The 25,200-nt window shown below is 38.6% G+C and overlaps 2 protein-coding genes across 2 annotated transcripts; one reads left to right on the top strand and one right to left on the bottom strand.

Moving 5' to 3' along the window:
• Positions 1 to 12,675: 12,675 nt before the first annotated feature.
• Positions 12,676 to 18,084, top strand: LOC120784279 (melanocortin receptor 5-like). The gene is made up of 4 exons (XM_040117940.1): positions 12,676 to 12,864; positions 13,450 to 13,556; positions 15,366 to 15,554; positions 17,514 to 18,084. Exons 1-4 carry the CDS (start codon positions 12,697 to 12,699, stop codon positions 18,082 to 18,084), a joined length of 1,035 nt encoding a protein of 344 aa, XP_039973874.1. The 5' UTR covers positions 12,676 to 12,696.
• Positions 18,085 to 21,773: 3,689 nt separating this feature from the next.
• Positions 21,774 to 23,347, bottom strand: mc2r (melanocortin 2 receptor). Its single transcript, XM_040117939.1, has 2 exons — positions 22,995 to 23,347; positions 21,774 to 22,332 (listed from the first exon to the last, which is right to left on the bottom strand). Exons 1-2 carry the CDS (start codon positions 23,345 to 23,347, stop codon positions 21,774 to 21,776), a joined length of 912 nt encoding a protein of 303 aa, XP_039973873.1.
• Positions 23,348 to 25,200: the final 1,853 nt, after the last annotated feature.

Raw genomic sequence — 25,200 nt, 5'->3', positions numbered from 1 at the left:
ATAGTATAGTTTCATCACTTTGGCATTACTGAGGGTGGGAAGTTTCATCGTCCTTTAAATGAAAAGATACTATCCCACTGCGTTGTAGGAACTGTGGGACGAGATTTTATGGACTAAAAAGATAATCAGATAATCTCTGCCACTGCTGCATCAATTTTTCGATTCTTCTTTTTTTCAACTTGTGATTCCTTTATGGTATTAAATCAGTGGATCAGACATTTTTAGAAAAACCTTTATTGTTATAGGCAGTCTGAGTCATATTAACAAAATATAATAGGATCATTTAGGTTTTATCTTATCTTGGAACTATTGTGGCTGGCCAGGTACACAGAAAAAAAATTAACCGTGATCAACAAAATTGAATGAGTCACACTGAATGTTTTCAAGTTGAATCAACATAACTCCATTAATCCAACTGAAGCTGAGTTAACTATTTTATCAGAGATCGGCAGACTGTGTATTTACACTGCAAAAATTAGTGTGCTTTTTTTCTACATGTGTTTTTTCTACACATTAGAGTGCAGTATTGTAATTTCACATCAGAATGCAGGGTTTGCGCTGAACTGTTTATCAAGAACAATTGGAGTTTCCCGATTGTGGATAACTGGAAGAGCAAAGGTTTCTGTCCCCAGTGTTTGCAGTGCTGTTATGACCAATCAACTCTTGTATCTGGAGCACTCTACTACGTGCTCTCACTTGTGTTGTGTCATTCGCAAACGTTTTTGTTCAAAAGAAGGAATCTTTTTGGTGAACGAACTGAACTGAATCACTTCCTGGAACGATCCGTTTTCTGTCAGTATTGTATTTTCAGAATACAAGGCACTCTCAAACTTGAAAGTATACTTAGCCAGTCTTAACATGGTCATTTTTTTCCACTTTGGGCTACGTGAACTTATCGCCACTATGGTGATTGTACCCCTAAGACCAGGCAGATATGTAGCTTACAGACAAGGTAGGTAGGGAGGTATTTTATTGATCCCGAAGGGAAATTACTTTGTCACAGTAGCAACACACGTACAACACAACACAACACAAAAGCGAACAGCATGTCACAAGTAGCGTATAGAAACTAGTAGCTATAGAAAAAAAATATGAGTGACTGATTCATAGTTTTCATGTGTGTTGTCAATACACTGAAAAGTGATGCTTTGCCCACTACTAGCTTTCACACTGGGAAGCATGTCACCATTGTGCACACAACATCATTCATTAATTGTATAAGTGCAATGAAATTGTGGGAAAAGTGGAAATATATTAGAACACAATGTAAAACACTGTAACAATGCAGGATTTTATATTTATGTCCATAAGTCTGCAGCCCCATGGAATGCTTGGAGGTACAATATAACACAGACAGAAGCTTTTCAACCTGGAGAAATCTCTGTGCTTTCAACAGCTGCTTCCTTCACCCCAATGTGAGGGAGAGGGTTAAAAATTGCTGGCAGTAGCGTTATGGTCGTGTCAGATCTGAAGCGGGGCTTCCTCTCCCTCCCACCTTCTCTCTCCCCCAGGCCCCCCACCTCCTTCCAACCCCTCTCTCTCTCTCTCACGATCGACACTCTCACGATGCATCTGGTCTGATGTTTCACAGAAGCATCATTTGAGCCACTTGTGCGAAGGATTTGAGTCACAGCTCCTGCGTGAGGTGAGTCATTTTTTATCTCTGTCCCTCAGGATGAATTCAGAAGACATCTTTACATTGCTTTACATTATTTTTTGTCAAAACTGTCACTTACTATTAATATCTGGTATTAAATAGTCTGATAGGGGCCTCAAGTGTGTCTGTGATTTTGTAATGACATTGTCATACTTGATTATTATTTTTGTCCTCTGAGGATTTACATGATGCAAAACTTAATGTTTGTCTGTGACTAAAGGAGATGAATCAAACCTTTTAGGCAACCACCTGTATTTTGCTTTTTTGAAGCTCTGCGTTATAACCAACACTGTCCACACACTGTCCATGAAAGTATAGTTCACCTTGCATGCATTCAGTCTATTTGATGTGGATATGATTTGCTGTAAAACGTGCAGGATTGATTTCACATCACAGATAGGACCTCCCTTTGAGCTGCTCTGCTCCTTCCTATGGAAACACAAACAGGGAGGTTCAGATGCTGCTCAGTCTCATGGCATCTTGCCAGATGTGCGTTTGCTTTAGCTGAAGTTACTACAGCCCTGGATTAATCCAGAATAACACCTCACTCAGCCAATGCATGGCCAAGAAATACTGCAGGTTAGCTTTAGCACAGAGCTGCGTGTTAGCTGGGGGCAGTTAAAACACATGTTCTGTCAGCACAGAGTGTCACACTGTGTGGCTCAAAAACTGAGCAAATTAATACCCAGTAAAAGCTGAGAGACCACTGATTCATTAGCATTAAGAAATCTTAATAGACACCGCCCCCACTGTGCAGGAAATGCTCTGCTTTTCACTCTGTTGTTGATGCTGTAATAATTGTCTGGAGAAAATATCATTTTTTCACATCGATTAGTCACGACAGTGGCAAGCAGCAGCAGACAGCATCACTCGGTGTCAGATGAGGAGGTGTCTTTATTCACCGTATGACCAGACTTTGACCTACATCTGGACTCCCGATAAACACATCTCCTGCTGGGGAAACAAAAACCCACCTTCATACACAAGTTAAATTCAGTCATATTATTTGGTTTGTGTTATGACAAGTTCATCTCTGTTATATGTTTCTAATCATATCCATATTGTGGTCTTAAGTCATTGCTAAATTCATTAAGTTTACTTTTGTTGTTGATGTTTCATTCAAGTTGTTTTATTTTGGAAATTTGATCGCCACTGAATCTGAATTGAATGAGGAGCCTATATATGAGCCTCCGTGTCTTTAAATAACACTATGTCAAGCCGGCTATCTTAGTATTTCTGTGTGCCACCCATGTCAAAAAGAATGATTGTGATCATGCTCACAATCTGCTACACACGATGTGTAAGTGTATGTATATGTATATGTATATGTATAAAGTCATATATATTTATATATATAGATATATGTATATATAATAGTTGCTGCTAGATTTACTGTTTTTAAATTTGTTGTTTTATACATTTCCAAAATAAAACAACTTGAATATTACAGAATCTGGAATGTGTATGTGCAGTATGTGGATGTGGATACTTATAGGCTACGTATATGTATAGCATGTTGTGTTGTGTACAATACATATATATGTGTAACTATAGGCTAATGTATATCATATACATAGATTATAATTCTTATATTTCAGTTTCAGTCTGAGTATCTCAGAGACAGTACAAAGTCATATCAATAACATAGGCTGGTAATTTTTTGGATTTTCCAGTGGAATATTGGCAACTGTCTTGCTACCTCATTTAAATAATCCTCCATCTGTTGGTAGCAACCACCAACGATAATTACCATTAGACTGACTGAGGCTAGAAGTCGATAAATTCGTGATCGTGACTTGAATGTTGATAATGAGGTTATTTTTGCGGACATCGGGGAGAAAAAATAAAATGCCATTCAAGACTGTGTTTGTGATAATGCAGCTATGGCAACCATTAGAAAAGTGCTCATGAACATTATGTTATTCTATCTTCCGTATCATTATCATTGGAGTCAGTCACATCATGGGATCAGCTGCACACTGAGATCTCAGTGTTGTTTTCAGTTAGTTGTTTTGGATCGGCCACCACTTGTGTGGGCCACGTGGATCAGGACAAGAGGATGCTCAGCAGCAGCAGCTCCCTCTTTCACTGTAGGCCTTTAAATGCTGGCAGATGACAGGCATTCAGCATGACTGTCCCTTAAAGTTGATTCAATGTTGGGGGCTGTGTGGCTAGCTAGCTTACCTGAAAACACGGGTGGCTTGTGGCTTTATTCTCCCCACTTGTTTGGGAATAAAATGTCAAAATTAAATGAATCTGAAAGGTTTATGTAAACATAGTATATGGAGTCCTAAAACTCACAAAAAGTAATAAAAGTTTATCAGACAAGTCAAAAATACAACTGAAATTCATCAATAAATTACACTGTTAGTTAAGTATAAGTGTTCTTTTAAAAGTGTTAGAAAAATAAAGCTTTATACTTTTCCTTTAACTTCCAATAAGACGATAAAAAAAGCAAGACTTAATTTATAAAAGTCTTCTATTTATCTTTCACTAGCTCATTTAATTTTTCAACCCCTTAGTATTTATATTTTGGGGTAAAGGCACATATTTAATCACTTAACTATTCCCTCTTTTTCTCCATGTAACATTTCCTTTTACCTAACCACATTTTCCAATGTTCCTAATGCTGCATTCACACAATGTCAGCAGTATGGGCAGAACAGGAAAACCTCGCGTTAAACCAACTTGAGAGTACTCGTGCATGGTTACCCCCAGTACTAGTAGTCAATCATTTAAATGGTGCGATTTAGTTACTCCTGCTGTGTTACACATTTAAAGTGATTTCTTAATAAGTGAAAGCAGAGACAAACTGAGTATACATACTTTCAAATTAACGACATTGATTGTATTAGTGCTGCTGTGAGGGCTGTGTGGCTAGCTAGCTTACCTGAAAGTACTCTTGGCTAAGCACACTGAGTAGCAGCCTTTCAACTAGCTACAGCTAACTTTCTTCTTTATAATTACACTGGATAGAGCACATAATAACAAAAAACATAACTTATAGCCTACTGCAGTATGCTGTGTTATCACTATAATTTCAAATAAAATTAATAGTATAATAAACTGAAAGCTAAACTAAAAAATTGGCGTTAGCTAGCTAACTTTGTTAACATTTGCTTGCCAGCCAAAATACTTCAGCCACTGCTACACAAGTTTATAGAGTGATATACAGTAAAATTAAAGGTACCTGCACTGTTTGATGTAGAAAATGGGAAATGTTGGGGGAGAGGGGACAGGAAATAGAACAAATACACCGATCAGCCACAACATTAAAACCAATTACTGGTTTTTAATTTAAAAGCTTTTTGCTTTTTTTTACCAGTTGATTGGGGGTTAAAGGAAAACTGGAAAGTTTTATATTTACTGATGTAGTCAGTTATGTTTTTGAATCTTTTACTATTCTATATTCTATTTCGTCAGTTTTGGGGCTCGACATTAGTCTTTACATTGTGATAGTAGAGGATCATTGAGAAGGAGATCTTAGCATAAGGTTCATTCACACCCTGATTACAGCACTGAGACAATGTATTCACTGAAATTCATATGATTGCGGTATTATGAATTTGGATTATAACAGGTATTTGTTTAATGGAAAATTATAGCCCCAAAATTTTATGCTGTATAACCATCTTGTTGTGTAAATATAAGATAGTTCTTTCATTTCTTCTCACAGACTGTATTGTGTTATATATGTAAACATTGCAGGCTCAAAGGTTGTAGTTTCGGTAGGATTATGTGCATAATTTACGTTGTCCAACTCTCTAATAGAATAATGTAGAAAGGTACACAAACACAAACTTCCCCTTGACAGAAGGCTGTTCTTGCTTGCTTTTATTTGGATTTTATTCCCCACGTGAATATAGAAATAAACGTCAAATTCGAATATAAGCTCAGAATTTTAATAACAATCCATGTATTCTGTTTGAGTCGTTCCATTCACAAAGCAGAAAGCCTGAATGTGTGGGCTGAGAGTGTTGAGAGTGTTTATGTGCACTGTAAAAGCTTTTATATCCAAATAAGTTTTATTAGGTCTCACGGTGGGTACTGTGCATCCATGGTGGGCCTTGAAGTCAGACGATCATTAGCCGTCGGCACAGAAGCTTCAAGATGTCTTGATGCTGCTTTCTGTTCTGTGACAGGGGCAAAAGATCCCAGGAGGAAACAGGAGGATAAAGAGGGAGAGACACACAGAGAGCAAGGAAAAAAAGAGAAAAGAGCAGCTGAATTGGAGGTGTGATTATGACAGGTGCAGTCTATCATAATCAAGCAAACATTAACAAAAATCACAGTTTAATTTCAAGTCTAATTTCAACTCTGGAAAATGGGAATGAGAGGGCCGACTAGTACCAGTACCACTAGTGCAGAGTGGTTAGGTACATAATTGTGCAATGATCACAACTGAGAGAATAATTTATACAGTGCAATGGCTTATACCTTCATATCACGGCAGACTCACATACAGAACACACTCCCCAGCTCTGACGTTACATCTGCAAACTGTAACACAAGTCAGATCAAAGCAGTAGGAAACAGTCTCTGCACACACCACAGTAGGGAGCGCAGACAGCTACAACCTGCATATGATTCAAATGTGTAAGTATATCCATAACGTGTCTGTTTTTCAAAGAGATGAAATGCTCCTCCAGGCTTTTTTTTTCCTCTCATTAGTCACTCTGCGCTCTCATGCTGTTGACCCCTAAGATAATATACAAATGCCTGTTGATAGATTTGGAAGTAAGTTGAGGTTTCCATTAAAACTAAGAGCCCTTTCTTATGCAGCTCGATGTAAGACTTGGGACAAAACATTCAGAAACTATGACATTGGTTTGTCAAAGATGTTTCCTTGCAGAACTTTGATCTTGAAATTAATTTGTGTGAAAGACCGGAAAAAAAACGGCTTTGACAACATGACAGTGTGCTCTATTAAGTCTTATGAATATGATGTTTTCAAAAATGTTACTGGGAGGGAATTGATGGATTTATCCTGATAAAAAACAAAACAGTCCATTTAAGATGAAAGTGACCTCAGACAACCTCCATCTATCCTCCTATTGGCTATGGTCCCTACAATTTAGTGAAATTCATATAATTACTACATGTAGCTATTGTTCCTGTACTTTGCATTTGTAGTATCATCTAGGCAGAGCTGTGTTGCTCTTCGTCAGTTTGCATCTTTCTTTTTTGTAAGATTTTGCAAGTGAGGAAATGTAGCTCTATCAGATGTAAATGTAAATGTCAATTGTAAAATGTAAGATAAGCTGAAGTACCCCTTCACTACATCTGTAGTTTAAAATGTTCTCTTTTTAATGGATTTTAACTCGAAGTTATTAAACAGTATTAATTCTATAAAAGTGTTTTTCAGTAGATTCGGCCAAGTTTTGCACTTGTACTTATACCAGTGAGAGTTGCAGGGGTTTTCTACAGTTACTCTTAGCTCTTAGCAATACTCTTAGCTCTGTTTAAGGTGTTACACCTGACTCAGGTTGGTTGGAGGCAGTTCGCCTATCATAACTGATGTGACAACAGTAGATTACTGTAAATATACTAAAGTCAACTAAAAGTCAGCTTCACACAATTTGTAATGCTATTTGTGCATTTATTTTCAGACTAAACACACAAAAATATGTCAACCCCTTCTCGTTTATATCTCTGAGACTTTCACTTATAGCTGTCCTGATCAACCTTTAGAATAAAATATTTATTTTACTTTTGTTTTTCTTAATTATACAACTTTCAGGAAGAGACGATGTCAGTGTGGATCTGTTGTAGCAGGAAGGTGTGGGCAGGATTTAGACAGGCACTCATCAGTGTGAACAAATGACCAAAATAACAGCAACACCGAAGAGGTGTGTTCACCTGCTAAATATCACTGAGACAGATGCAGAACAACCGCTTCCTTCACTGCCGCACTGAAACTAACCACTCTTAACCACCGTCACTCACTCTCAAAGCCCTCAGTAATGTAATGGAGAACAGTGGGGAAGATTTTGACAGCTGTCATCTCAGGAGCAAACATCTGGATTTATAGCTGATAGGCTACCTATATCAAAACACCTGGATTTGCCTGCCCCGTGACATCAGTGCTATTACCTTAATTTCAGGGCTCTCTTTTGTAAAACCTATCGACTCACTGACTGTATGACTCGGGTTGAGGACCCACCAGTGCACATAAAGTATTGTCCGTATGCCAACTATGATTTATCCCATCGCCGATCAGGTTATAATGTTTTCATGGAACATAAGTAACCGGGTTACTACTATGTGATTCTTACACAGCGGTGTGAGCCAATGAAGAGCAGCGAAAAAACCTCAGGTGATGTGAGAGTCAGCCCCCAGCAGATTTCCCTTCTACAGTGTGTCTGTAGTCTCCTCTCAGTATCTCGGTATATAGTGTTTAGTTCTGTGTGAGCAGTTTTGTTTTTGTAAGGTGCTCAATTGACGACAGTGACAGACCCTGAAAGTAGATCAAGAGCAATTACAAAACATGTCTTCCTCCTCTTTGGTGCCCCCCCAGCCGGTGGCACCCTATGCAGCCGCCCAGGTGGCCTGTACCTGAAGCCGGCCTGGATTTGTTTTCCCAGTTAGGCTACAGATTCAAATGTCGTCGCTAGAGAGATCATGTTCACAGGCAACACTTTTTTTTATTTGAATAAAGCGTTACATTTATTTACTGCAAAGATCTTTACTCAGTGCTGAGTGTATAAAAAAATTACCATTAAAAAAGTTTAATAATGCTTTACCTGCTACGAGCCAATATTGTATTGCAAGATTGTATATTTTGTCAACAATGAATAAAATACATTGTCAGTACACATATTGGTGATATTTTCAGAATCAGTATTCTATGGCTATATATTAATAACAACATTTCCCCAATATATTAATAAAATCCGTAATCCTGGTGACATTAAGTTTCTTTTTTTGCTTGTTTGTTTGTTTGTTTGTTTGATCAAATCATATTTTCTGTTTTTCAAATTCACTGAGCTCTTCCACTATCCATGTGTTCCCAGCCGCAACAGAAATATCCCATGGGGCAAGTAACCCAGGTTGAGAATTCCTGCTACAGGGTACAATACAAAATATTATAGGAAACCCAAGAACTTGTTGGCTCTTGGGGTTATATTACTAAAAGCAGAGCTACTTAGGTGTCATATATACTTGACTTATTTTAATGTAGGCTCATTGTTGAGACACTATAGGCCATAACATTGTTTTTTTCATGCACTGGTTAATTATGAGATTTGGGGTTATTTTGCCTACATGTCTTCTTTCATTTAGGTGTTTATTTTTCTACACTTGATCAATTTGCGCCTGTAGATTTCTCCTAAATTCAACAAAACTTAACATTCTAACGCAACATGCAGTAGGCGATCGTTGTGAAGCTCTCTCTCTCTCCTGCACAATGTTATTGGATCCGAACATAGTAATTTCCTTTGTATCAGCAGCCAATCGTGACAGTGAAAGTGAAAATTGTGAAATGATTAAGTATTTTCTGATTTATTGACTAATAAAGAGGGACATCCAAAATCCCCTCTGTAAAAACCTTTGACTCTAATATGTAGATAAAATTAAACAAGAATTTTGAACCTGGCATTACTCAATGTTCAGATTTCTCTTCTGTCTGATTTGTATATTTGAAGAATATGCAAATTTCACAAAAACCTGTAATACAAAAAAATAAATGTCTTAATGTGAGTAATCAGCTGGGGAAGTTTCAGGGTGATATCCATTAGTTAAATTATTTAACCCTATTCACCTGTAGTGTCTTGCCTAAAGTCGTCAGTATGCAGCTGTATTATGTGGGGAAAAAATATATAGTCAGTATAAACTGCCTATCTATAACTATCTATAACTTTTAAATGTGCCGTGTGACTTTCCGACAGGACCTGTTAGCGACAGTCTCTTCAAAAACAGGCTCTAGCTAAGGGGGACTCGTGAGACCCCTAAGGTACTTTAACTTAGAGCAGCCCTGTGACTCAGGCCCATTCTATAATCCATGCATATAGAATTTCACAACCAGTGCTTTTATTGTGCCAAATTCTCTGCTGTACTGTACGTTAATTCATCACTCACTCTCAAGATGACCAGTTGTGCCAGTTGTCTTTCATAAGATGTTTTGAAGAAGATCTTAAATGCTCTGAAAAACTCAAGTAAGGGAGCACAGACTGATAAAAATCATTCTTGTTTCGTGAGACCCAGCAGGGCATGCCAAAGTCTGCTTGGACTTCTTAATGATGCTCTTGCTGATAAGTCTTTGGGCTAAGGCACAGTCAATACTAAAAGCATTTTGGGTTGTCCCTGAACCCTCTGTAGGTATCTAATCCAGTCTGAAGTACAGCACAATGTCTAATGTCCATGTAATTTTCAATTTTTTGTAAAAAGAAGATGATTTTTCTTCTCCATTTTTAACCGGAAAAAATCACAAGACAAATTATTTTCATTTCTGTTCTTTGCTGCTTGAAATAATGGCTCTACCTTACATATCCCTCCATCAGTGTGTGTGGGTTGGACAGATGGACAGATTAAGATAACTGCTGCGTCAGTTAGTTCTGGAAAAATGAAATTCCAATTCCACTAATTCTCATCATCATTCAAATTTCCTGCAATTATTTTGTTTTGCATTCTTAACAGCACTTCAATAACCACACAAACGGCTTTCTCAGTCAACCCCTCGAGCAAAGGTTAATCACTGTACCCTCTAAACTCATAGTGTCCCTCTCTAATGGGATTTGGATAATGACATTCTGCCGAAATGATACAGACTTCAGTCCAAACATGGGTTATGGTGGGCACAATGCAGAATTGAGTTTATTGCTTTAACTCTGAACTGTAAAACTTGAATGGTTTTATTTTGTCATCAATGTGTTTTGTTCCCTCTCTTTTCCCATTTTCCCATTCAGTGTCTAGACGTTTTTTTTTTTTTTTAATCCCCTTCTTGCAGCAGATCTGTTCCCGAAAATGCCTCATCACGCCTCACTTTAAGATACAGAAAAGAGTTTATGTTACCTTTGTGTAAATTATAAGCAACTGAGATTGAGTCATTTGACATCACTGGGGGGTCCATGAGTCTGATCATGAGTTAAGAGACACGGGAGGCATTTGCCCTCAGGAAGGAGTCAAAGCTATTCTTTCAGGTCTGATCTCATCACGTCTCAATAGCTGCAGGGAGGATCTTAACACTGAGGCTTTTTTGTGCCCCACTCCCTTGTTGCCAAGTGTCACGTCACGGCCTCTCATCTCTTTTCTTTTATAACCAAAGTGGAATGTTCAGAACAAATTACAGTGCCATAATGTTTGGTCAGCTGAGACTAATTTTATTGCACTACCATATAATGATTTAATTATTAAATTAAAATCTTTGAATCAATTTAAATCTTTAAATTAATTTAAATTTTTTGATGATTGTGATAGTTTTTATGAAGACAGTTCCACAGAAACCTCTGATCTTCCTGGTGAAAAGACTCATCCAACTTCATCCAGTGTAGCAGTCTGGCTAATTTTAGGCTGGTTGAAATGTATCTTGTATAAAATGAAATTATTGTAAATCAATTTAAAATGGGGAACATTTTGTAATGCAAGACATGTTTACTATGAAAGGAGTTGCTGGGAGTTAGATGAAAAGTACTGTAAATATGAGGCTATAGGCAGCAGTTGGTTATCTTAGCGTAGCACAAAGACTGGAAACAGAGACACAGCTACTCTGGTTCTGGTAACAAGGTAGCAAAATTCACCAACCAACAACTCTAAAGCTAACTAATTAACACATTATATTAACTTGTCCTTTCATCATTTTGATATTACCAGGCAAACAGCAGAGACTCTGGAAAGTCACTGTGCACAGCCAAGAAATAGTCCAGCACATAACACTCTGTAAAAGCACAATGTGTTGATTTTACATTTCCATTGTTGTACGGCTTAAACAAATGCGATGTAACGTATTAAGTAGTGAACTTTACAAGTGCTTGTAGGCTAGTTGTTTCCTCATTTCCAGTCTACATGCTAAGTTAAACTGCTGGTTGATATTTACCATAATGACATGAGAGTGGTATAGATCTTGTAAGCTAATACCTGGGAAGAAAGCAATCAAATAAACTAAAGTAAATAGTGCATTTCCCAAAATGAACAATTGAGATCTATTCCTTTAAGGTAGACTTTGCCATTGGAGTTGTTATTTAAGTGTTGGTACTCCTAAATGTTTCACCAAATGCCCCTAAGTATGACATTATAACTTGATAATGTAATGATGTTAAAGCGGCTGTAATTTATATTTTTATACTAACAAGGTATCCAATGACAATACTTAACTAACCGAGAACTATCAGCTGAATCTGCAGTTCCCCTCAGCTTTAGGGAGATTTATGGTGAGTTTCAGCTCGTTGGTTATTTGTCCAGCCTTCAACTTTACTACTCTGTTTCACTCTCACCACTCTCATCGCATCATTTTCAGCTGCAGCAAACAACGGCTTTCAGTGAAAAAGCTCTAAAAACTAACTGTACCACTGTCCACTACCTGTGCAGCCCTAAACATCAGACAGAGAGTTAGCCAACAGCTCGTGAACATAGTGCAGCATTTAGCAGCTAAAGAGCCAGATATTTCCCTCAGGAGTCGGTAGAGACCAAAAACAAAGCTAAAAGAGAGGGAATACTGGAATTACATTTGTGAGGCTGCCAGAATGATAATGTTGCTCCGTAACTGCTTGATGTGTAAATAACATACTGTTTGCTAAGAAGTTTACCATATCAGCTTAGAAGATGTTCATATGTTTGAGTTTAAGGTTTAAGAACGTAATTTGTGAATTAAGTTTGTAAGCTGTATTGAACTTTGTTGAAGTTAGTGATGGACATCAACTTTTGTTGAGCACAAAAACAATATATCTGAGCTACAGAGTCACGACTTACATCATACATTCCACATGATAAACATAGTGTGATTGTATGAAACCATATCACCTTGACATCTGTTGTCTTTTGTAGCCTGTTTGAAAAATGCCATCCACAGTAGAGCAGCAGTGATCTGGACCAGAGCCACAGCAGGGATGAATGTGTTTGAGGAGTCCTCCTACAATGAGGAGGTGCCGATGGGTAACTCCACCTGGGATTACTCCTACTATCACCAAAACGACACCCTGCCCACTCCACTGATACCAGGGAAGACCAGCACCTCCAAACCTGCAGCATGCGAGCAGGTCCACATCGCTATAGAGGTCTGTATTTGTGTGTGAGTAGTACTGAACTCCAAAATGCAATTTTTTTAAACTTGAATTTTAGTTAACAATTTTAAGAATCATTCTGTTCTTAAATAGTCTATTGTGCTCTACAGTACTCTATTATGTTCTGCTACAGTCAATTAATACTACTACTATGCTATTCTATGGTAACTCTTACCTTAATAATCCAATCAACTGTTTTGTTTTTGTTTGTTTTGTTTGGTTTTTCTTTTGGCTTATGACACTATGTAGCCAAGGCTTGTTTGTGACCTCACCTTGCATATTCCTTGTGTCTATGAGCTGCAAGCAGTTTAACCAAAGAGAGACATTCCCCTCTCAGATTGATTCATTTTAATCGTTTTAAAGTCCAGATAAGGTAAAACGCTCCAGTATTTTTCAGGAAGAATAGAACAATTAACGCTATTTTGCATAGTAATATTTTTTCCCCTCTTTCCTGTCTTGTTAATTATCTTGTGACCTTTCATATTTATCTTGTGACCCCTTGGGGGATTCCAACTTCATTTTATTTCATGCATTTATGTTTACTCTTCTCATTTTTGCATTGTATTTTTCTCTTCTCAGGTCTTTCTGATCCTGGGTATCATCTCCCTGCTGGAGAACATCCTAGTCATCATAGCCATAGTAAAGAACAAGAACCTCCACTCACCCATGTACTTCTTTGTTTGCAGGTGAATCTTTGTTCAACATGCAACATGAAATATCTTAGGCTCACCTAAAAGAATGATGATGGAGCGTGTTCTTCGTGTTTACAAGCTGGCCTGTGTTTAGCAAGGCTGCGCCTTTAGCAAAGGAATTACATTAGCATGGTACAGATGCAGTTAATTAGGTGGTAAACTTTAAGTGCCATTCCTCATTGTTCATCCTCTACATTGTTATGTAACACATCCAGCGATAGATTAACCCATTGTGGGGCCCGGGCAAGATAAATGAGCTGTAGGGGGCCCCGTATCTCCCATTCTCTGTTAATTGGGAATGCACAATGCACAATGTAAACACAATATAAAGTGAAATAATAAAAGCCTTGAATCTTGATCTCAACACTGTACCATGTACATGTTGGGGCCTCGAGATAAGGTAATACTGCAGATGTCCTCTTAAGGCCCTTTGGGGTCATATTGTGACAAATAAATCTACACTTTATCAAATCATTATATTAAGTAATTACCATAATCTGATCTCGGAGCCAGTTGGCATGGTGGTGCAGTGGTTAGCACTGTTGCCTCACTGCAACAAGATTCTTGGTTGATATCTGCCAGCCGGCATGGGCTTTTCTGTACCGAGTACCCAGTTTAGATTTCCGGTGGTACTGTCTCCACTCAGGGTTACTATCTGCCAGGGAGCTGTGGCACTTCTGTGTGGACTTCTCCCCCTGCCTGTGCAGGTTTTCTTTGGGTCACAGTCCAGAAACATGTAAGATAGGCTGATTGGTGACTCTGAAATGCAGAGTTGTCCGGGATATATATTACCCAGCCTCTCGTTCAATGTTAGCTGAGACAATGCAAAACCATAACCCTGCAATGTTTTTGCGTTCATGTAGGCGAATTGCCTCACCAGACATTTTGGGATTGTGCATATACGGGCATAGGCTGCCTGCCAGCTATGCAGAGTTAAGACAAAAAATAGACAAATTTAGTCTTAATTTGCTGTGGAAAATTGTACGTGCTGCTCGGCACAACATTGCATAATTGTTGAGGAAAGTGCAGGTTGCTTATTTACAACAATGTTTGCTCATGATCAAACTACTCACTAGCTTGCAAATGTTGACACGCCCAACACGATGAGCAAGAAGTGGTAAAGGCAATATGTTGAGATTTGTTCGCCTACAGTGGTGGAAGAAATGTTGCAGAATTCTTCGCATGCAGTGGGTCTTCACCATAAGCTAACACAGTAAACTAAGATTTTGTACATGGTTAACGTTACCTGCCAAGCATCGAGATGTTAGCATTGTCATAGTGTGCATGTTCCCATGATGATGTTAGCATTTAGTGCAAAGCACCATTTAGTCTTGTTTGGTTTTTAGTTGCACACTAGAGTGCTTTAGTCAATGTCATCAGTGTGTCACCCTTGAATATTTTTTAATAAAATATTGATAAATTAAAGAAATCCTGATTTATTTGAATGTGATATGCCACTAAATGTTTCTGTGTTGGTGTTCAAGCTTCTAAATTATGACATTTACAGTAGGTGTTTAGGTCTAACGTCTTGACTTGGCATGTGAGTGTCAAAACAGTGCCTTGGCCTCACTTCTGCTTGCTGGTTGCCAATAGAAAATGTCACATAAATTGCATAATATACCCTCAATCATGAAATCAATTAACTGGTATTCTCAATGGGACATGAATGTGTCACTACACAGGGGGAGAGCAAGGACAGCTACTCTGCGGGCTCCTGCGTTCATAGGGAGGAAGCACATGTATAGATTCATGAACATTTATCTCTGTGATCAAAGTTTGACTAAACTCTTCTGGTCGTTGCAGTTTGGCAGTAGCAGACATGCTGGTGAGTGTGTCCAATGCCTGGGAGACCATCATCATTTATCTTCTTAACAACAGACAGCTGGTGGTGGAGGACCACTTCATCCGGCAGATGGACAATGTGTTTGACTCCATGATCTGCATCTCTGTTGTTGCATCAATGTGCAGCCTACTGGCCATCGCCGTGGACAGGTAATGTTGTAGGGAGATGTGTATGAATAGGTACTAGAACTTATATCTCTTATCTTGAAAGCTCTAGGTCACTGCAGTACACACATACACACTCTTGCACTTGTTTTTTCTTATCATTTCTGCAGGAGAAGGTCTTTAAAAGCTTTTAAATGAAATTGAATTGAATTGAATTAAATGCACTCTCACAAGAGTCACTGTGCATAATTGCACTTCTCTGTTTTGTCCTGAAATATGGCACAAGATTGCCCTTTTATTTCAGCTAAAGTAAATGTTGCATGAAAACAATGACCCACATAAGCTTGTCTAACAATAGTGCTTTTGCAATGTAATTAGCTATCAGCAGCTATATACTGGTGCTCAGAATTACTGGGTTGTTAAGTCCCACAGTTTCCTAATAATTTCCTAGAACAGAAGTGACATGTAATAATGCCTTTTTAGGAAGAATCCTGAAAAGAATCTAATAATTTTGTGCTAATCACCAGGAACATGGAGGCACTGCTCAATTGGTACTTTTTGAGTTAATTCCAGTAAATTAATACCATGGTATAATGGTCTTAAATCACATCCATCTTTGTTGTCAGTACAAGACTTTCAGCTGAACATGCAGAAATATAAGTTTGTCTTTCTGTGTGATTGCAAATTTCAAATTTTTATTTGCCACTTTTTTTGCAAGCATACAATTCAACAAGTACGAACAAATAAATTAATATTTACTTGGGTTTAAATGGACCTCCTCATCATCATTAAGATCTAATTCTTTTAAAGGAAATACTCTGGAAATCAAGAATCTCTCTACCAAACTATGTAACTACCATATAATTTCCTGTTTCTTTCTTAAAGGGGCACTGTACCAATTTTGTACATTCAGTTCATGAAAAGTACTACTCATCTTGTGAAAACAATTAAATATTTTTTTCTGTGACTCTGGAGGAGAATTATCAAATATGAGAAAAATTACCCTAATGATGTCATCAGAGTCATCTTTAGTTTGACCTTGAGACTTCAAAATTGTTAGAAATTGCAGGTATGGACTGAAAAACGTGAGTGTTTACCAAGCAGGGATGGTCTAATAAAAATTAATATGGAGTTGCTTTATGCGACGTGTAGGATCCAAGTTCTTTGGCCCATTATAGGGACTAACAGTAAGGATAACAGTTAGTAATGTGGTTCCACTGTAATGCTGAATGGTTATACAAGGTGGTGGCTGTCTCTGTTCTAATGTACTGGATTAGAGCTGAGTGAAGTGCACACTTACAGTACATACTGTTCTGATTAGTGTCCACCAGACTGAACTTTCCTCTGTAACAAGCTGGTGCAGGTTATGATTACTATATTCTACTGTATAATTAGTGAACTCAGTGCCATGGAGACCTGGCACTGAATGGTCGATGTTTAGTATTGTAGAATAAAGTAGCACTGTGGATAGCCCCATTCAGTTGTCATCTGTCAGCTCTCTAAGCTAATCAGCTATCCTTGGACTTCTGCTAAATACATGTTGCTTGCGCTCTCGCCATCTACACCATCCAGGCTACACTGCACTGATTTCAGATAGAGATGTCTTGAGACGATCCTAAGGATTGGTGTTGTATATTTTAATGGATCGGTATTGGCTAAAATAAACCCAATCGAAATACAATCATTTCTTTACTGTGCTCTGCTGTGTTTCTTTTGTCCTCAGCCTGCTTGCTCCTCTCCTTGCAGTACTGCTTTCCTATACAACAGCCAGGCGCTGCATATCCAAGTGAAAATTAGAGTGTGTGAATGTGAAAAATCAGTGAGATGCACAGGTGCGACTGACTCTGAGTTCTGAAATAACAAAGCAGTGTTATTGTGCAAAGGGACTTCTCTAGACATCTCAAAGGTCTGCCCTCATTGGTGTGTGCAATTCTTCAGAGGCTTCTAAAGGTTGCTAGAAAAACATAAGTTACTTCAGAAATCAATATATGTTAATATCTACAGGTACGTTACAATCTTCTATGCACTGAGGTACCACAACATTATGACAGTGAAGAGAGCTGGCTGCATCATCGGTGGAATCTGGACCTTCTGCACAAGCTGCGGTATCATCTTCATCATCTACTCGGACAACACCCCCGTCATCATCTGCTTGGTCTCCATGTTCTTTGCCATGCTGGTCATCATGGCTTCACTCTACAGCCACATGTTCATGCTGGCCCGCTCGCACGTCAAGCGCATTGCCGCCCTGCCCGGCTACAACTCCATCCACCAGCGGACAAGCATGAAGGGGGCCATCACGCTGACCATCCTGTTGGGGATCTTTATTGTCTGCTGGGCTCCCTTCTTCCTCCACCTGATCCTAATGATCTCCTGTCCACGGAACCTCTACTGTGTGTGCTTCATGTCCCACTTCAACATGTACCTCATCCTCATCATGTGCAATTCTGTGATTGACCCACTCATCTATGCCTTCAGGAGTCAGGAGATGAGGAAGACTTTTAAGGAGATCATCTGCTGTTGCAGCCTGAGAAACGCCTGCACCAGCATCTGCACTCTGACAGGGAAGTACTGAGAGACACAGACTGAGATTACCAATGACAGGATGGGTAGAATGGACTGACTGATACTGACACTGGAGCATAACTATGGGAGATCAAAATATACTGAGAACTGGTTCAATGCACTTTTGAGCATGTAGAGTGTATAGCCAAGCACACTTTGGTCTTCTGGCCTGTATGAACTGGAAAGGGGTGGCTCACATTACGTGTAAAGGTAAATCCACTGTCTCCTAATGTATCTGCCATGTACACAAAGTACAGAAGCAAAGACTACTTTATTAGGTACATTATTTAATCACCCAGCTATATTTGAAGTCATAATTCATTTGAAAATGCATGACACCAAACTCTTTGTGGTTTTCCTTTCATTCTAGCAGACATTTATATATTTCATATATTTATTATATTTATATATATTTTTTTTTTTCTTTTTCACTACTATCATTAGTAAACCGTAAACACTGTTCTGTAGGAATACTTATATATTTTCTTTTAACTATGCATTGGCGTGCGCATGATTGCTACCAAGTGTTGCTTCGGAGAATTCGGTGTGCACAAACGGTGGAGGCAGTGAAGTCAACAACAATTGGTTAAAGATTTGAAGAGGACCTACTAGATCTTGTTTGCAGTTACCCATATTTATATGATATCTCTCGCTGCAGCTTCTTTTTATTAAGGGGGAACACGATTTTACACATCAAAGTCTGTTTACAGGTGTTGGGGAATACTATTGCACATTTGAGTGCCAAAAGTTGTAGTAAGTCTTTTGTGGCTCCAGAGGGAGCTGCGCAAAGTCTGATAAATGTGCTCAAGTGATGTCACTTGTGTGTGTCTGTATGTTTGTGTGTGATGTACGGGCTGGAAACCCAAGTGTTAACAGAGACAGGTGATAATCAGCTCCATGATACCGGTTATCCAGGATCACCAATGCTATTTTTAGTGAAGCAAGTAACCCAAAGCCAGACAAAAGATAGCGATATTGACGTTGGCTGCTAGTCAAGTTCTACAAACTTTTTTTTCTCGCCCAAGACAAACTCTGAAATAATGTACTTCAATACAACATGCGAAAAGACAATGTCTTGGTGCTCACCAGTCCCTGGTGGCAATTACGTACGTGCTTACCAGTCCTCTGTGGTCCCCTCCTCATCTCTGCTAGAGGCGAGAGGCTCCAAGCTAAATTAGCCACTACTAGCATAACACACCCAATTTACTGACCCAATTGTCGGCAGTCTGGTTGTGTTGTGGGTAATGTAGGCACCAGGTTTTGACAAGGAGGAGGAATGCGTCTTTGGCTCTGAAGATCCTTTTTTTAAAAACTGTCCATCGTGAGTCCAATGATGTTAATGCCAGTTCACGGTTTCTGCGTCCATGTGGAACGTGTCCACGTACGCATACCCTTGACTGTAGTACGGATAGAAGGGCATGCGTGTAAACTGCCCGCCTGCAAATCTGCAGCTGTGCATTTCTATCCTGGAGTGTGATCAGGGCTTTATAGGAGTGCAATGCTAAATTTTGGAGTACTCTGTTACAATATACATTGAGATTCAAGTCACCTGCTTGGCAACACATTTAGTAATTTGTTATCGTGCAAAATCAGAAGTTTTGGAAGATATTTTTCTGCTCTGCCTGCTAGTAGATACACACAAAGTATACATGCATGTATGTTAATCAGAACAACAATATTAAGCTCAGACTGACAACAACACTGTGTGAAAAAGTTTAATTGAATTAGGCCCCAGCGCTGTTGCAGACTAACTTTCCTTGTGGTGGATTAAATGTTTACACCTCCAACAAAACAAGTCGCACATTATTTGTCTATGGCCTCAGATGTATGTTACCTTGTTTGTTATCTGTATAAGGGGAAAAGGTGGCTGCTACTGAACTTTTTGGACAGCTTCACCAGTCAACAGCCAATTTTCTGCCGCTGCTGTATGCCCTGCCTCCAACTGCTGCAGCATTAGTAGTTAAGTTAACAATCAGCTTCCTCAAATCGGCCAGCGCACGGCAGTACAGCAGTTTTTTCTGTGATTTGAATGCAGAGTCACTCCTTCTGTCTCCTGTCTCTGTCTGCTATCTTCATATTAATTATAGTTTCTGTATTCTGTCAATGTCCCCCTTCCTGCCCACACTTTGCATTAAACTAAAGTAAGTAAAGGTTCCATAAGTTTACACTTGAAATATAAAAAATGAATGTACAAATAGCTTCACAGTGCTCTCTGTAAGTGTGTCTTGTTGGTGCCTACCTCCCAACTGAGAAGCTTGACAGAACTTTATCACGAAAATCAACCATCTGCTGGCACAGCTTTTCATACAAAATATTATGCATCATCACTGCATGGTAGATACTACACCTTTATTTTGCAGTGTTACATATTAATATTTATTGCAAAGAAAAGCAAGCCATTTGTATTATTTGTAACTTCAGAATGATCCATAGCATTTTATGAATATAGACAACAAGATAAAAGATGTTTTTGGAACATGAAGAAAAAAAATACTAGAAGGATTTTTTTTATTTCTGTTTTGTGTTGAAATGGCCTTAATGTACTTTCCATTAATATTTATTCTATATAAGTGTTTTGCAATTGTGAGATCAAAAGAAGAGCATATGAGTACACACACAAATGTACACCACTTTGAAAAGTTCTTCTATTGAATCCCAATGATATATACATCTATACATATATAGATATATATGGTAGATATATATATATATATATATATTCTTTTCCCTATGTGTTTGAAGAATGATTGCTCCATTTTCTTAATGTAAATTCACCTATAAAACATATTTTTACTTTGTTTCTATCTATTGTGAAGTGCTCAGTTATTGTTCCCACAGAAACAGCAGCAAAACCACTGACATGATGATGTGACATGATGTCACACTGGACAGGGGTGGAGCCAACACGGTGATTACTACTTGCATGCTTGTCTTAAGTTTATGCGAGACAGTGTTAACAGCTGTGGGGACATACAGTATCTTAGTTAATAGTAAAGTGGTGGCGCGCAGACATATAAATGTGAGCTACAGTTGAAATGATTGATGTCAGTGTTGGCCAAGTTGCTTGAAATGATTTTATTGTATGTCTGAATAAAAGCAAAAGGTAGAATGGAGAGTTGTTTTCATATTATTGTTCCTATCAGCATCTGAGCTACACTGTTGTCCTGTAAATAATGTTGAAATCAATGTCATGTTTCCTGTAAAAAAAAAAAGAAAATAACATTTTGTTTGAGAAAACAGATTCTGGAAAATATGTGTCTCGTGAATGTTTTGCAGATGGGTAATTTCAAACAGAATTTGAAGGGACTGGTTAAATAAGATCATATCAAAGTCTTGAGAGAAAAGGATGATGGAGGAGGAATGGATGGCTAGACAGCCAGCAAGGCAGGGAGAAGATGGCCAGATGGCAGTTATCTAATGAAAAAACATACACGGAAACACTTACTTTTGGAGAGGGGTATGTAAACACACACATGAAGCAAATGTATTGGTAGCAGTAGCTCTGATTTAGTCTGTGTCCAAACCATATAGGGAAAAGTGAAGGAAGCTCAGCACTACAAGTCTAAGTATTGTTGAGTCCAAGGTGTAAAGGCTGTATCTGCAAACCAGTGAATGTAAAGCACTCTGCAGGTGAAGAGCATCCGTGCTCTTTCTGTGGATAAATGAAGACTAAAGTAAAATGTATAAATAAGATTTTTTCTATGAGCATTGTTTCCAAATTGAACAAAGCAGCATCTTCCTGAAGGTTTGTCTGAGCTCTGCACTGCGGAAGGCATAGATGGCTGGGTCGATAAGGGCGTGGCTCATCAGCAGCACCATGTGCAGCTGGAACAGCGATCGGTAACACTCGCAGTATGGGTTCATGGGGCAAACCATGATGATGATGAGGTGGAGGAAAAACGGCGCCCAACACACCACAAATGTCCCAAATAGGATGGTGAGAGTCAGGGCCCCTCTCATGCTGCTGCTCCGCCACCGCTGACACCGACACTTCTTCCCGCCACTAGTGGGCAGAGCTGCGATCTTCCTGGCATGGACACGTGCCAGCATGAACATGTAGACATAGAGGAAGCAGATAATCGCCAAGGACACAACGAAGAAGACGACAAAGCAGGTCATGATGAACTTGGAAGCAAAGAACCTCACCATGATTGCCGCTGACGCACCACATGTTGTCCAGATGACACCCAAGATGGCCCTGGTGCGCCGCATTGTCATGATGTTGTGATATTGCAGAGCATGGAAGATGGTGATGTAACTGAAAATGAAAACAAACAATTTTGTGTTTCATTTGGATATTTCAAACCTGCAATAACTGATTTTTTTTGGCCACTTGGTTGTAGAGGAAACAAGCTGTGAACATAAAGACTGACATACATTTTCCCCATATAGGTTGAGAAGTTGATTTTTTTAGCAAAAAAATGCCTATTTACACATCCAGAATGCATGTAACAACACTGGCATTCACTAGACTCTATATATGAGCTAAAGCCCAGTGAAATTATCCCTAGAGTCTTGATGTTTTAAATTTAAATATGAGCAGAGGATAATTAGTTATAGGCTCTGGAAAACACATAAAAACAGGTTAAATGGTCACAGATCAGATAAGCAAAAAAATCAAATAAATCGCTCAACTCTTTGCTCACAACCTACAGTATGCCATCCTTGATTCTGGTTTCCTTTACAGTCAATGAAACCACTTTTCCCTTTGATTTCCAATAGAAAAAAATAGCTTTTAGCATTACGATGCCCTTGAAATGGGTATTCTGGTCAATTAGTGGGCTGGGGTTGAATTCAAATTATTGACATTCATACCATCAAAGATTCAAATCCATCCCTCACACAAATATATGTTTTAAAAATATTGCAGACATTCATCTAAAACATTTCTTTGTGCAAATCCAAGCCCTATATACATACCGGTCTACAGCAATAGCCAGGAAACTGAAAATGGAGCCAATGAACGACATTAACAACAAGGAGTCCATCACATCATCCAGCTTGGTCTCTGAGAAACCTTTCTTCTCCAGCTGTCCCACATCAGCAAACACAAGCATCAGGTTCTCCCAGGTTTTGGTGAGGCTGGCAATGGTGTTGAAGGCTGCCAGGCTGCAGATGAAGCAGTACATGGGCGAGTGAAGGTTCCTATTGCGTATGACGGCCACCACAACCAGGAGGTTCTCAGCCAGGCTCACTAATCCGATGGTGAAGAAGAGAGGGATGGGGACTTTCACGTCGGGGCAGTCTGACTTGGTCACTGAGGTATTGTTCATAGTTAGCTAAGTTGGCGTTCTATTTAGATTACAAAGCTGATTAACATGGAAACTACAACTTCCTAGGCATCAATGTTGTCCTCTAAAGCTCTCAAGATGTTGACAACCACTTGAGGAAAAGTTTCAAATGGGATTTTATAGCCTCATCTTCAGTTTTAAACGTCACTTTACTGCTTGCTGAGTTCATGTTAAAGACTGTATCAAGATTCAGACTCAGTCATACAGTTTGAATATAACAATTTTAAAACTTCCTTTCACCTTCTAGTCAGTGTTAAGTTTGACAATGAAACCCTGAAGAAAAATATTCACTGACAACATTTTTCTTTTACAATGAAACAACACTAAAACTAAATAAAAATTAACCATTGAAAATGTTTTCAATTTACCATAAACAAATTAAAACTAAATGTGAAAGACAGATGAATGGACAAAATTAATGTTTTAATGCAGAGTCTTTAACAACCTCTATACATCTGCAGAATCAGACACTAGCTCCTGAGTAGTAAAACAGTTTCCCCCGCGCCCAAAACATCTCTTGTTTATAAGCTGATTTAGCAGTTTGAACAGTTGCACTACAGTTAATCAGAAGCAACTTTCAATCAGTAACGTTCTGTCTCTGTCCGTGAAGTTATTTGACTGTTACCAGTTCTTGGAATGTAATGTATCATTATCAAGTAATGTGATTGTGGATGTAACGGAATGTTTTATTTCATTCAGCTCTCTTTTGCAGTGCTAACAGAAGGAATGAATGTTTTCCAGGACTAATATCTGCAACTATCTAAATCTTCCTCTATTTTCGCTAAAGAAATTTCACAACTTCTCCTCTCAGCATACCCAGAGAGTTAATAGTGATTTAGTGAATCAGTAGTTAGCTGCAGTAGGGCTAGGTAAGCAGGTTTGAATTGATTTACGGAAGAGAGTCAGTCTGCCATAGCCTCAAAATGCTTAGAAGACATAGAAATTAAAACTGTATGACAAAACAAAACGACAAAAACAAGACTAAAATGAAACTGACAGAAACTAGATTAAAATTAAGTTCAGCACAGCTCAGTCATGATCTCCAGCCATGTGACTGTTTCTGCCTCTCACCTGCTGTTTACACAAGAGAAACAGCCTTTAGGTGTTTTTGTCAGACATTGAGTGTTGGTCCAGGGCTTTTATGTCCAGGTCAGTTATTGCAAAAGAGGTTTACTTGGGACTTCAGTGCAGCGGTTTACACTGCTGGTCCTATGAACTGTGTCGAATCCAATCTTGTCCGCTTCAGTACTAATGACTGCTTGATGCTTCACCTGTGGAAACACAATAACAGAATGTGTTATTAAAATCCACATGGCATAGCCCTCCTGCTTCTGTTGCATAGATTAAATATCCAGTGTTTGACATGATGAATTCAGTATGAATCCTTTTGCATTTGCAGTTAATCATTTCCATTACACATGAATTTTCTTTCTGGTGAATAGGGTGACCTCTTGTCCAGGGTCTCACAGCTCATCTGATCTCATCTTAGTATTCGGCCTCTCAAAATGAAAATAGTTCCTCCTTTGTAACTAGACAATGTTTTTACAGTTAAGAAACACGATTTTAAAAGGAATCTTTTTTGACCATCATAATCATAATTAAATGAAGGAAATACTTTGTGATCTGGGCAGTGAGTCAGAATTCCTGCCTGTCTGCAGACTGAAGATGATTATAATAATTATACGAAGCTTTTATCTGAAAACCTCTGATCCCTCCTTGCCTTGTCAATCTCAAAGTGGCCTCGATGTTTTCAGAATAATTAAATGAGCTACATTCCATCCAATAAAAGAAACGTTTAAACTATTTTGTAACTTTAGAAACTTCATCGCCACCTA

The sequence above is a fragment of the Xiphias gladius genome, chromosome 22 (assembly GCF_016859285.1).
Source record: "Xiphias gladius isolate SHS-SW01 ecotype Sanya breed wild chromosome 22, ASM1685928v1, whole genome shotgun sequence".
Lineage (NCBI taxonomy): Eukaryota > Metazoa > Chordata > Actinopteri > Istiophoriformes > Xiphiidae > Xiphias > Xiphias gladius.
The sequence above is the reverse complement of the archived record's forward strand: the minus strand, read 5'-3'. Positions and strand labels throughout refer to the sequence as shown.

Excerpts from the sequence above, each read along its gene's own strand:
- LOC120784279 (XM_040117940.1), top strand. The coding sequence starts at position 12,697 with ATGAATGTGTTTGAGGAGTCCTCCTACAATGAGGAGGTGCCGATGGGT. Across the intron at positions 12,865-13,449 it reads AGGTCCACATCGCTATAGAG|GTCTTTCTGATCCTGGGTAT; the intron begins GTCTGTATTTGT and ends TTCTCTTCTCAG. Across the intron at positions 13,557-15,365 it reads ATGTACTTCTTTGTTTGCAG|TTTGGCAGTAGCAGACATGC; the intron begins GTGAATCTTTGT and ends TGGTCGTTGCAG.
- mc2r (XM_040117939.1), bottom strand. The coding sequence starts at position 23,347 with ATGAACAATACCTCAGTGACCAAGTCAGACTGCCCCGACGTGAAAGTC. Across the intron at positions 22,333-22,994 it reads CTGGCTATTGCTGTAGACCG|TTACATCACCATCTTCCATG; the intron begins GTATGTATATAG and ends TTTCATTTTCAG.